General features: G+C 41.5%; 1 protein-coding gene across 23 annotated transcripts in view; it reads right to left on the minus strand.

Annotated features, from left to right (window-relative positions):
* Positions 1-13,078, minus strand: part of EPB41L3 (erythrocyte membrane protein band 4.1 like 3) — a 152,709-nt gene that overhangs the window by 18,933 nt on the left and 120,698 nt on the right. For 11 of the 23 annotated variants that reach the window (XM_076329925.1, XM_076329914.1, XM_076329913.1 and 8 more), the window contains exons 9-13: positions 12,071-12,223; positions 9,937-10,034; positions 8,402-8,577; positions 6,054-6,274; positions 1,818-2,384 (exon numbers count right to left, since the gene is read on the minus strand). In XM_076329925.1, the coding sequence (XP_076186040.1) occupies positions 1,818-2,384; positions 6,054-6,274; positions 8,402-8,577; positions 9,937-10,034; positions 12,071-12,223 (1,215 nt within the window). The remainder of the gene's footprint in view (positions 1-1,817; positions 2,385-6,053; positions 6,275-8,401; positions 8,578-9,936; positions 10,035-12,070; positions 12,224-13,078) is intronic. The other 12 variants (XM_076329936.1, XM_076329931.1, XM_076329934.1 and 9 more) reach the window with 3 other exon arrangements.

Raw genomic sequence — 13,078 nt, forward strand, 5'->3', positions numbered from 1 at the left:
GAAGGCAGCTATCTCCTGAGATGCTGCAGCTGCACCTCCTCTAACTTGCGATCGTAATTGCTGTGATTTGTTTTGCCAATGTAATGCAGACATGCCCGAGTTTAAAACATACTCACTTTCATGCAATATTTTGAACAAGAAATACCCCCTGGATTAGGCACAAGTCTGTGTTGTCTGCCAGGAAGCACTGCCAGAGTAAGCACCCTCATAAAAGAGCGACATTAAAAGCCTATTTTATATGTTTTTATGCTCAATACTTCCTAACTTTACTAACAAAAAGAAGTGATCATTTCTGAAAGAGGAACAGACTAATGTATTACATAAACACTGCCTCCTTACTGCCTCTGGAGCTGGCACCGTATTAATGCTGTTATTGCTATTAGATTAATCCAAGCGCAGAGCTAATGCAAATTGAGACCTAAATGCTATCTCAAAATGAGGACGCGAAATGAGACAGCAACATTTTGGATGCCTTTTATCAGAAATTGCACATTATTATTTAGTAGTTAGGCGTCACAGAGCCAAAAGCTTCTAAAGAGAATGTTTTTACAAGATAAATTGATGCGACTTTTGGCTTTCCGTAAAAAGGAAATGAAATCCTGCACCAAGTCTTACAAAACCAACAGCGGCAGATGACACAAATGTTTAGATGCGCAAGCTGGTTTATTGAAGACAACTACTGCAACGGCATCGACAAGTGGCCAAGACAGCTTTTTGCAAATGGCCGACTAATCTGTGATTATGTGATCTGGGTTTTTTTTACATACAAAGCAAAACCGTATTTTCGCATTTGAAGATGAAGGGGAAAAAGGAAAAATGAGGAAAAAAGGAACTCATTATTTTATTCTGTCAACAGAGAGTAACGAGGCACCAGCAAAAACTGAGATGCCAGTTACTGTGTTACTTAAACAAGCAGATTCCTTTTCTTCTTCTGGATATATTATCATATCCACAGTTCCCAGAACCACTGTGGACTCCTCCTGCAGTTGATTTATCTGCCTGTGATAACCCTGGTGGCTTGAGGCATCGTTTTTGGCAGTGCTAATGTAACACTGCAAATGGCAAGACAGCCCACATGGCACACTCCCCGAACAGCTGCAGGACAGCCGTCCCAAATTAACCTCTCACTGATACACTGGATTTAAGCTTGGGGAAGCAATTTAATCTGCAGCAGAGATGGGGTCAAGGTTGAAAATCCAGATCCAGGTTTCGCTGGACCAGAAAGCCTTTTCTGGGCTTGGGCTACAGCTGACGGCCTCTTGCAAAAAGCAGAGTCCGCCTCAATTTTGAACATTCTGAAGTTGGTGAGGATGCCCATTACTCTTGGCTAGCTATTTATATAAATATAATCTATATACATACACATATATATGCATGCATACATAATTATGCAGGAAATTGTACTTAATTCCCACTATTTAGGTAACTATTCTAACCCTACTATAAACTGATAGGGGGAAGAAAAGGTCTTGGTGGGTTCAGATATGATACTTCAGAGCTGATCAGTGGCAATTTGTTTAGTGCAAGTCACTTTGCATCAGCTGACACAGTTCAAACAAAGCCACTTCCACACAGTGTTGTGCCTAACCCTGGGCCCCGAGCTGCACTCCCAACACGAGAAAAAAATAAAAAAGAAGAAAAAAAACCAAAACAAAACAACCCCCAAACAAAAAAAAACCCAAACCCACCCCTTCTAACATATCAGCACAGACAGAAATGAGGCTCTGAAAGTAGGACCACTATTGCAGCAATCTAACACTGGTTAGGACTGAAGCACTGAACACGAAAAAGAGTGTGTTCGATGCCGAGGTACACACCTCTTCCTCTGAACTGTCACTCAGGTCATTGGCAAGTGAGGCACTCAAGGAGGCCGCCTTGGGCTCCAGGTAGCAGAGGCACATAGCCAGAGGAAAGGAGAGAGTGAGGGCGTATGGCACTGAGAAAGAGGCAGAGAGCAGAAAGAAAAAAATGAAGAGGAAGCAAGGCACCAGGGAGGGGGAGCGGATGGGAAGGTAGTGCTGCACACTGGCAGGCAGGAGGTTGGTTTCGGAGAGGTTAGGGAGCGACAGGTAGCCGTCGTCATCCAGGAGGGAAGGAAATGACTCTGGAAGTTGCAAGGAGAAGGAAAACAGCGTTCCGCCTTTGCCGGCTTTTTGCTTATAGCCGAAAGCCACATCTTGCTCGGCAGAGCAAACTCGCCCCTTTCTGTCAGAGTCTGGCTCCAACTCGCCGTGCTTTGGAGCGCTCTCGTTGGGCGCCTCACAACCTAACGACTTTGTTTGAGCGCTCTCCTTGCATCTCCTGCGAAGCTTTGCTGAAGATGCATGGGGGCCAGGCTGCGAGGATGGTGAGGGGTGGCGGGAGTCAGTGCCAAGCAAAGATGGCTGGTGACAGAGAAAGAGCAGCAAACAAGGCGCAAAAGCAAAAGGACAAAAAGAAAACTGTAATTAGTTAATTTTCTTCCGTGATGATAAATTATATATATATATATATATATAAAATTATAAACAGTATTTTAACACCACAGCTTTCCAGTGAGTTAAATGGTGCATGTTCCCATGCCACACACCACAAGTATTAGTGAATCAGGGTTACAGCTTACAAAAGGCAACTTCTTCATTCAGCATTTATCTAATCATCTGCAGCACAGGATTTACATAAAAACCTTCACGGCCATATGTGGAATTTCAGGTGCTGCCAATTTCCACTTACTGTAAGACTGGCTTCAGATCATAAGGAGCTTTCAAACATGAAGTACATGGAGAGCAACAAAGAAATGAGGGAACGTATTTCTAATACCAACACTGCTTGTGACAGCATTCCTGCAGTCAGGAGGAGACCCAGTGGGGGCCAGATGCTTCCCATCTATGCCTTGGACAACCTCAGCAGCAATAATTAAAGCCCTAAAGATTTTAAAACTCTCTGTGCCCAAATTCCTCCATTACAATATTTAAAAAAAATGCTAGGTCCTAAACCTAAATAAAACACATCCTGGTTGGGGGGGGGGGCATAAATCCAGCTGTACGTCAGCTGTTACCGATGCGAAAAACTGTACTAGCTCGATACCTACCCCGGCAGCCAGCTCCTCAGCATGGCTCCCATCACCGCCCAGGCTGGCCTCCGCCGGGCGTCCCCACAGCCCTGCCCTCACCTCTGCCCGCCGCGAGCCGGAGCAGGCAGCGCCGGGGGGCTGGCCCCCTCCCGGCCACGTGCCCTGCTGCCCCCCACCACGCTGCGTCCCACCGCTTCGGCAGCACGTTGAAAGAAGGGAGCTGAGTGTTTTGGACAGGCAGATCCTGTGCTCTCTTGTTGGGGGGCTGAAGGGGAACTGACCAGAGAGAGGTCCGTGCCTCACGCAGCCACATCTCCTCATAGTCAAAAGGTGACTCTTTACCCGTAGCGAAAAGGTAAAAATGTACCCAATGCTTTTGCTACAAATTTTACCACAATGCAAAGAATACTGGCTACCCACAAGCAGGATTTGCTTTGGTATGCCGCTTGTAGGGCATTCAACCAGTCTTTAAGGTCATTCAAGGACAAAAAATTGGTAGGAGGAGGGAGGTGATTCAGCAGGAGGGGTGACCATCACTTAACATGCTCCCTGCGGGCAGCCATGACTGCTCTTTAGGACAACAACAGCCATCACCACCAAAATACCCCAGTACAACAGACCTGCCACAATGCTGACAGATCGGAGATGTTTTGGCTAAAGTCAACTAGGCGCACTTAGCTAAAGCGGCACACTGGCTCCATGACCAAACCCTAAGTGCTCCATCCACCATGCATCTCCCCGAGGAGCTATAAAAGGCATTTCACTCCCACTGCCACTCCCGGCTCCCCAGAGCAGAATGACTTCAAAGCCAAAACAGCATTTGCCTGTACAAGCTGGTGCCAAATCTGAGCCAACAAACAGGATTCAGACATGGGTTGCACCAATACTAGCCACTAAGCCTGATCTTTAGCAGGTATACTAACAGTAGGAATGGGATTTAAGCCCAACTTTTACATGGAAGAGTTCCTTCCCCTCCCCTTAATATTTTGCTTCTCTTTCTTCTCTAACCAGAACAGTTAAAAACCCCAATCTATCAGGTCAGGCAATTTGTATTCCCAAATTAAACAACCAAAACCAAGCCTAACTTCAAACTGCTTATGAATGTCTTCTTTATGGGCTTAATGCAGTAAGCTCAAGTCAAAATTTAATGCTGATGGACTCACAGGACTTTATGTGAGCTAAATACACAGAACTTCTCTTTATATTGTAAAGGCAAAAAAGCCAAAGTAAATTTATTCTTTGCAAATACAGACTATTCATTTATTGACATCTTTGCAGTGTTAATATTTAGAATAACTTCTGGTATTTAAATACGTATGGATAAAACAAAGGAAAAATGTCTTGGTGGAGAAGTTGAAAACCTACCTATAAACTTTCTATTCCCTTAAATAGGAATTTGATTTCAAATTTGTCCTGTGTTTCTTGAGACCCTATTCTCTTTATAAAGAATGATGAAACTGTTAGCAGGTCCAGTGGAAGCAGAACTGAGATATCTATAGGCTTACAGAACTGAAGCTCTATTAGTGGGTGGTTTAAACAGAACCCACCTGTTGGGGGGGGGGGGGGGGGGGGGGGGCTAAAAATCATTCATTTGTGCATGTTTAAGTACCATCGAAATATTCTAAAAATATCTTTGACTATTTCTAGCCATATATAAGGAACATATGATCCTTGAAATGCAGTTGATCCCTCCATTGACCTAAATTAACAAACACTTGGAACAGAATTAGTTTCTATTGGATATTTTCTGCATATTTGATTTTCATCAATGTTTCTCCATGCAGAAACTAATGGAGTTTCAAGAAGACCCCAGTTAAATTTTACAGAGATCATTTTTTTAATGCAACAATTACAGTTCACACTTTCAAAAGGAAATATTTTCTCATCTGCAATTTTCAGTACTTCAATTTGTTTCTGATTTTTGGTACCTTAACTGCAGCTCTTTTTGAGGACTTGATCCTTTAGCTATGTACCTTATTGTGGACTTATATGATAAGGCTAGAAGTTCAGGTTCTAACATTTGCATGCATGACAGTTTTGTTGGTGTAAAGTTATACATCAAGGTTTATCCTTGTAAATGAAGAGGGTAAATCTTACTTGTTTAGCAAGTGCATTCCATAGTACAATTTTTGAATGGTATCCTAGATTCAATATTTCACACTGTTTTCTTCTCCTCAATGTAAAAGAAACAGAGGATGTTTTACACTTGATCTTTTCCGATTCTACCTTATTTCTCTTCACTGTCAAGCTCTGAAATTAAGTATCTTCTCTGTCCCCCTGTTTGCTTTACCCTGTCTTAATAACTCAGTAGATATAATGCACAGCCATGTGTGTACGTGTATGCGGTGGTGGTGGGATTGGAGATGGTGAGGGATTAATCAAATTTAACAACTGAGCAGAGAATCATCAACAAAAACAGTTTTCTTCAATGCAAAACTTCAAATGAGGGAAGCAAATGCTTTTGTAAGCCAGAAAAAAAAGCTTATAATAGTATATTAATACCCAAAAGTTAATAGAGAAAAATGCTCATTGAAATACATGCAAGGAAACAGAGCGTTATGAGAAGTAAATGAGAAAAATACAATAGTTTAAAGCACAGAGCTACATACAAGAACACAGAACTATTTTGTTGCCTTGTCAAAAAAAAAAAAAAAAGATGCCCATACTAAAGTCAAAATACGACTGAAGACCAAAGGAGCAAAACTGCTAGGCTACTTTTGGGTATTTCCTAAGGAGCTCTTGAATGCTATGTAAAAAACACTGTGCTGACTGTTAAATGGATTTCAGAAAACAGTCCGAGGCAGGAATTGACTTTTACAACATCATAGGAAATGCAACTATAAAAATATTGATTCAAGGCACGTATATACACGTACATACAACCATGTATATTCTCGTTTCCTTTCACGGAACTAGGTACCTCCTCCCTCCCTAACAATTCCACGTTTCTCCGAGCGCTCTCCAGGCAGGTCAGTTTAATACAAAAACCTCAAAACTCTACCTTGGTGTCATGGCGTATTGCCGAGACCGGGGTGACTTCCTCTGCTCTTTTCTTTTTGCCCTCTTCATCATCTTTCTCTTCTTCTGCCTTTTTCTCTGGAGTCACAGTGGTTATCAAGTTGGTCTGAGAGATGCCCTTTGTTGTGGCGTACTGGCCAGTACCAACCTCTGCAGCAGACACAGAATCCTTCATGTACATTTCATGGTTTTCATTCACTGATGCTAAAAGCAAATATTTAAAGAGGGAAAGTCTGAAATAGCTTTTGCTGAGAAGCTGCATAAAATTAAAAAGCTGGGTTAGTAAAACATTTGAGATATTGCTGAAAACACAACTATGTCATGTTTCAGGAAACCAGAAGCATGTGCATACATTTAAATAAACTGTTTACTTGAAATAAAGCTTGTAGCTTTTATATGCATAAACATGTATTATGGATGTGTATACACACATTACTGTAGCTAATGTGTGCATTACACAGTTGTTAAATGTTAGCAAGCCATTAAAAGTGCTACTGTAGTAAAACACCAGAAAAAAATCAATGCGTTGCCACTGTTATCAGGCAGGAAACATAAGGAGAATCGGCTATGACATCAGCCACGGGGGTTGAAGAGATTTTTTTTGGAAATCTGTCAGAATATAACAATGCAGACCAAATGCACAGTAAGTAATGTGCTGCATTACAGGAAATGACAATATTGATGTAACACAGGCATAATATCTGAGAATCAAAACCCAGGATCTTTGTATTTTCAAATGTTAAAGTCTGCTGGTTAAGTGAGCTCATTATCCTAAAAAATTCTGGGAAGTGATGGCATTCAATTCAGTGGACCAAACCAGAATATTTTAGGATGTAAACATTCGATAATTCAACAAACTTAAATATATATAAATGATTTTGAAATAAATAGTACATTTACAGACAGAATGTAATCAAAACATTAATAATATACCCAGACCCTGCTCTTGACTATTATGTAACTAATTTCTAAGTCAATAGGACTATTCAAATTTATAAAGTTACTTGCATCTGTAACAAATGACAGGGCCGGGATCGCAGTGTAATCGCGATGCAGAATGTTACAGCCACATTTGCATTATAGTAACAACATTAGTGAAGAAATCATAAACATTGATTAAAAAAACCTCTTTTTCCCATTTGCACTTACGCAAATTAACATCATAAAAACCTTGTGGAGTCTAACAAATGCTGGGAAAAAGCGTTTCAGATATCTTGTCTCTTGGGAATGAGCTTAGGAGGCAGGCGAAAGCAAAGGGAGTAGAGAGAGACATCTTGTTTAGATGTTACAAACAAAATAATGCAGAAGGGTAATTTCTGCTTTGAGACACATGCACAGCAATCAGGTCACCAGTTGCTTGGTAACGAGCAAGAAGCACATCAGAATTAGAAGATTCCAAAATAATTAATGACAAGCAGCACCTTTAGGGGGAGAAAAGAAGGCTTGTCACTAGTACTTTTAAATCAAAGCTTCTCCCCCTCCCCACCATCAGCTGTATTCATTGCAATTCGTTTGTGATATTCCATGGGAGAACTCACCTTTTTTTTAAAACTCTAGCAATTCTGAATTCAGTTTCAGTCTTTTTTTCTACAAAGATAAACTACAACCTCTTTTTACTCAATAGCTGACAACAGTAACAGCTGATGAAGTAGCTGAGACTCTGAATCACGTGCTGGTTTAACCTAAGGGAGCAGCAGAACTGTGACCTCCATGAACCATGGAGAAAGAGAGGAGGAGGAAGGACCTACTATAAACCTGCGTATGTTAGTCTCCATCTCAGACCTTCAAAAGTAATGTATGGAACAAGCCTGTCGGCGCTTATCCGACTAGGATGCGAGGTAATCGGAAGCAAGTGTTATTACTCAATCAAGGGAAATAGTTCATTTATGAACTGTAACATATACTTAAATGAAACACCTACATAGAAAAAAAAGCCAAGTTAAACCAAAACCCGAACAGTTACTCATGCAAACCCCGAAAAAACATTGAAGCCTGACTTGCTCGGGCAGGCAGGTCCAGGCTGGCAGGTCCAAGCGCCCCATCCTTCCCCAAAGCAGGGAAGTGCTTTGCAGGTGTGAGGCCAAGGAGAGAGGCTCCATGAAGAGTGGGCTCCCAAGGACCTCCTCCAGGCAAACACTTTGTAAAGGCCGCAGCAGTACATTCAGCACAATATTTCTCTGCATCCTCCCCTGCCCCTGCAGTGAACGTGCAGGTACTCACAGCCTCCACTCAGCAGAAGCTCAAGGAGATGAGATGACAAGTTTATACCTAATCTAAAGCAGTGACCACCGTGACGATACCTTTTGACAAAGTCAATTGAGAAGACCTTACCCCCATCTAAGCTGCGAGACATAGTGTAACGTTTACTAGAAGACCGCTCAAAGTAAGGTGCGGGACGGTCTATGAGGGCGCTGGCTCTTCTCGTCTGGGCCTGCGTCCGGCCGCTGTAGCGAAACTTGGAGCCCAGCGTGAGGAACTTCTTTGGAGGTGCTTCTGGCAGCAGGAGCCTAAAACACACCAAGCAGTGCAGCCGTTAGTCCCCCCCCTCCAAAAATCAGTCCACTCTATTTCTGCAAAGGAGAGAAGACAACTGTTGGGTGTCACTCTCTGTCGTAACCTGTGCCTCATGGGTCTGTGGCTAAAAGGGAATCAAAGGATGCCCCTCATACGGCATGACAAAACCGCTCAGCTAATGCATTTGAAGAGCCCAGTTCTTCCTAATGGGCAAGAATCACTCAGTCCGTTCTTCCTTGAAAATCAGATTTATTATTTTCTAATCACCAAAACTAAAAATAAGGTGTTCCTTGTATCAGGGACCCCAATCTGGGCTGAAATACAGATATATCTCATATACTTCAAATTTAACATGGTGCTGCTATGCTGAGGACAGGGCCAGAACAGGTTTCCAGTGAATGCCGGGCAGTATTCATTCACAGGGACGCAGACATTTTTCAGGTTAGAGCATTCCCACCCTCTGTAGTTTGGCTATGGAAGTTTGCTGAAGAAGCCATTCTCTTGCTATGGAGTTTATGCTTTAGACGTTGATTTTCCATTAAAAATCAGAAAACACCCCAAAAATGCACATTCAATTTCTTTTTAGATCTTTTGCTGCTAAGACTGCATTTCATATGAATGTACAGACAGCCTGAACCAATAGTTTTAAGAAAGGAGAGAAATTCTTCAGTCCTCCCAAATGCCTTGAGAGGGGTTTTTAAGCACTGGATGCCCTTTCATGCCATTGAAAATCTCACCCTTTTGGGTTTCCATTGTTATGTATCTCCTTGCTAACTATCTCAGCACAAACTAATTACAGCATTTATTCCACTATCCCAAACTTTTCTGAGGTCTTCTTAGATGTCAAAAACATAGCTGCAAAATTCCTCAGTAATACAAAAATTACAGCTATGGATTGGGTATTCTGGGTGACCAAAAAATACACCACTGACTACTGTCTGTATTTTCATACGTAATTAAATACAAATCTCCTTTTTTTTTTAAACCTTTACCCACATCCCCCAGTAACTTTCCATATACGTTGTTCTCCCTATACAAGCGTATATGCAGAAGTGCAGCAGAGTCCTTCGTCTCTTTAATTATAGTGGCTGATAATAACATGGCACAGATAAAGCAAAACGATTAATTGGGACCATATGGTGATTTTAAACATTCAGTATCTATCTGAAATAGTATGAGTAATTTGGGTGAAACGTTTCACATTTTGAAGAAGCAATAACCTTCCCTTGTCTGCTCGGAGATACCCTGTGATCAAAAAGACAATTTGATTTGAAGGGTTTTGCCTCTGCTGACAGAATCATTCTTTTCTGTTGCATTTTATGGCACACCGTTAGGAAAAGAAATCCACATACCTGAAAAATGTATGGTGCTCAACACAGACTTTCCATAAGCGCTTTGCAGCACGATGATTTGGCAACTTAAATCCAATAGTGCTTTCGAACTGCTCAAACTAGGTAGGAAAAAAGACAAAGGATGTATTTGATGCTGTGCCTCTATTTTCAGACAGTGTACACAGGTTCATCTTCATTTCCTCCGTCTATAACATCTCATTGCAAGGGTGAACGTATGCGCTCATGTATATAACCACACACATACATATTCTACAGACTGCTGTCTGGGAAGGAAGCTGTGAGTGATAATCAATGGCAACCTTTGAGGATCGTTTTTGGGGGGAAACCCAGATAATGAGCAAGAGGTTTTTGATGGTGACAGTGATGTTTTATGCCCTATAGTAACAAAGAGATCAGTAAAGACTTGGGAGACTTCTGAGAAAAACATCATTGAAGAAGTGTTTTAACCCTGTTGTTTTAACTTCAGCAGTTTAAACAACAGGGGGAAGCCTGATAATAGCCTGGAGGGAAACAATAGTCCCCAGGGACTGATCTGGTCTCACACAGCCTTAGATTAAGGAGATTTACAGTGAAAGAACTACAGTTAGTAAATCACAGTGTTTTTAGCTAATTTATCTCCTGGGGAGGATAAGGAAAAGACAGGTAATTGAAAGAGTCGGCTGGGGATACTAAGAGACCTTTCTAGGTTGCACTCCAGATTTATATATTCCAGATGCAAAAGCTGTGCCAGCTACAACCGCTGTAACATGTTGATGCCTACATGCGGATAGCTGAGTAGGTGAAAGAGTGTTGCTGTGATCAGGGAAAGGTGGGCAGAAGGGCACTTGTAAGGAAGCCTGGATCCCTATGGGGAGCTGACAGAGAGAAACAAGTCAGGAAACAGCAGAACAATAAAGATGATATAAGCGACACGTGGGATGGGGAATCACATTATCATCAAATGTGATTTGGAAAGAGACTGCATTGATTATTTTGCATAAGACACTATGACCTGGTCACAGGATGCTACGTACCAAGCCCAGCAGAGCTCAGTAGGACTTCAGTGGTGGAGAGCTTGAGTGCAGGCATTGGGAACATCAGTGGCTATCTGTGTTTTTTTTTAAAATCAGACTTAAGACTGGGAAGTTGGTTACTAAAACCCTGCTGAGAGGCAGGAGATGTAGGTTTGTGGATTTTGGTTTAGGACTCTAAAAAAGGCTCAGGCCCTAGGGCCGGTGGGGGGCCTAGCAGGTTTCCCAGGTCCCTTACAAAGCCAGTACTGGAGACGTTGGCTCGGGACTCCTAACTGCCATATTGCACTAAGGGAGAAATGCCAGTCCTCATCCAGATGATTTCTGTCCTGCTATACAGCTCCACCCTCTAAAATAGATATGGGTTTTTCATCTATCACAGACCGATTATTGTACCAGCACTTGAAATGGAGACACTCCTTTGCCGCTGATGATCCTGAACTCCTCCTGGGCTTTTTGCTAAGATTTATCATCTTATTTCTGGGTTGGTGCACACTCAACCCATGAGGTAGGTATTTGCTATGCATCCGGCTGAGCCACGAGAGGGCACTCACTGTACGAGATTTCACATCACCTTCTCCAGAGTCAGAACACGAGCTCCTGTGGGCCAGGGAGGGCTAACACGTGTAGCTACCAAAAATGCTGAATGATGGACGCTTGACTCCATTTTTATCAGTCTCCAGATTTCTACTCAGACTCCAAATTTACTAGTCTGATACACTTGTAAAATTTGGTATGGCCTGTCTACATCTCTTAGTGGGTAAGATGAATAGACACTAATTTAATATACAACATGATGGTGGATGAGAAGCACTCCATGAATAAGCAATATGTTACTTAAATTCCCAAGGTATTCTTAATACGGATGAGCTTTTTACATGCAGATGGCGATATTTATTCTTTAAGTTAATTCATGGATGTAAACAGAAAGACACCAAAGCAGATTTTACCTGTATTTTACATAAAGTATTTACCTAATCTTTCCTAAGAAAACCAGCACAAATTAAAAAATATAAATGGAGAGGAATGTTAAAGGCTTGTAAGACATGACAAATCAACAAATCCATGACAACACGGGCTTTTTGAAAAGGTTCATTCACTGAAGAGTGTCAGGATGCCCTTACCTCCCCTGGTCGGATTTTGATGTAGAAGTTGTTCCTCTTGTAGGAAATTTTCAGAACCTTTGGCCAGGCAAATCTATTTATTCTGAGTCTGTCTCGATATATTAAGAGACCACTTGCACAAACTCCTAACATGATTTCCACTCCTTCAGAATCCTGGAAAAGCAAGCAATGCACTTTGTTGAATATTTCTCTCCTTACATCCCACAGCACTACAGATTCTTGTATACTGTGTTTCTATCTGAGCTACGTCTTTTTAATGCATCAGCTGTAGTGACCTGATTTCTGAGAGCTACCCTACTCACTGACTGCATTCATGCAAGTAATAGTAAGGTTGGGCAGGGTGAGAGAAACTGAGTGGTGCAAATGTTTCCTTATATTTTAGAAAGACTCCAAAAGGAGGGGGGAAATTTTAGATGTTATTAAAAGAATTATGTTAACCATATAGCAAAATTTTATTAGCGTAATAAAAAAAGTTATTAGCACAAAAAACAGATTGAAACTAAGTAGGACAGCATACTAATTTACTTCTCCCGGCATCATGTCCATGACTAAGCCTTGTGAATCCTTAGACAGATTTTTCTTCTGTAGTTTGCTTGTCTTGGCTTTAGTTGGTTTGCTAGTTTCTTTAAGGCTGTTGTGCCTGTGCTCAGTATTTTCACTTTGAAATGACCAGCGGGCAGAAAGTTGGGCATTTAGACCAGAAAGATTCTTTTTAAAGTGTGTGACTGTGCCTGTGCTATAACCCATTTTTGACAGGGAAGCTGTAGGTCAGACACATTAGCACTATAAAAGATTTGGCCACAAATATATATACCCAGAATATACCCAAAATTATGTACTTTTTAAGTAAGAAGTATACACTTCTCTTTCCTTTAGAAGCCTTCAAATAGTCTAAAACCAATCTTCACTGTTTGCTACCACTAGCCTGTATAATTCTGGTTTTTTTCCATTTACCTAAGTACTAATACTGCTGGAGAAAAGAAGGATCCACCTTAAAGCACAGAGTCC

This window comes from Aptenodytes patagonicus, chromosome 2 (assembly GCF_965638725.1).
Source record: "Aptenodytes patagonicus chromosome 2, bAptPat1.pri.cur, whole genome shotgun sequence".
Classification (NCBI taxonomy): Eukaryota; Metazoa; Chordata; class Aves; order Sphenisciformes; family Spheniscidae; genus Aptenodytes; species Aptenodytes patagonicus.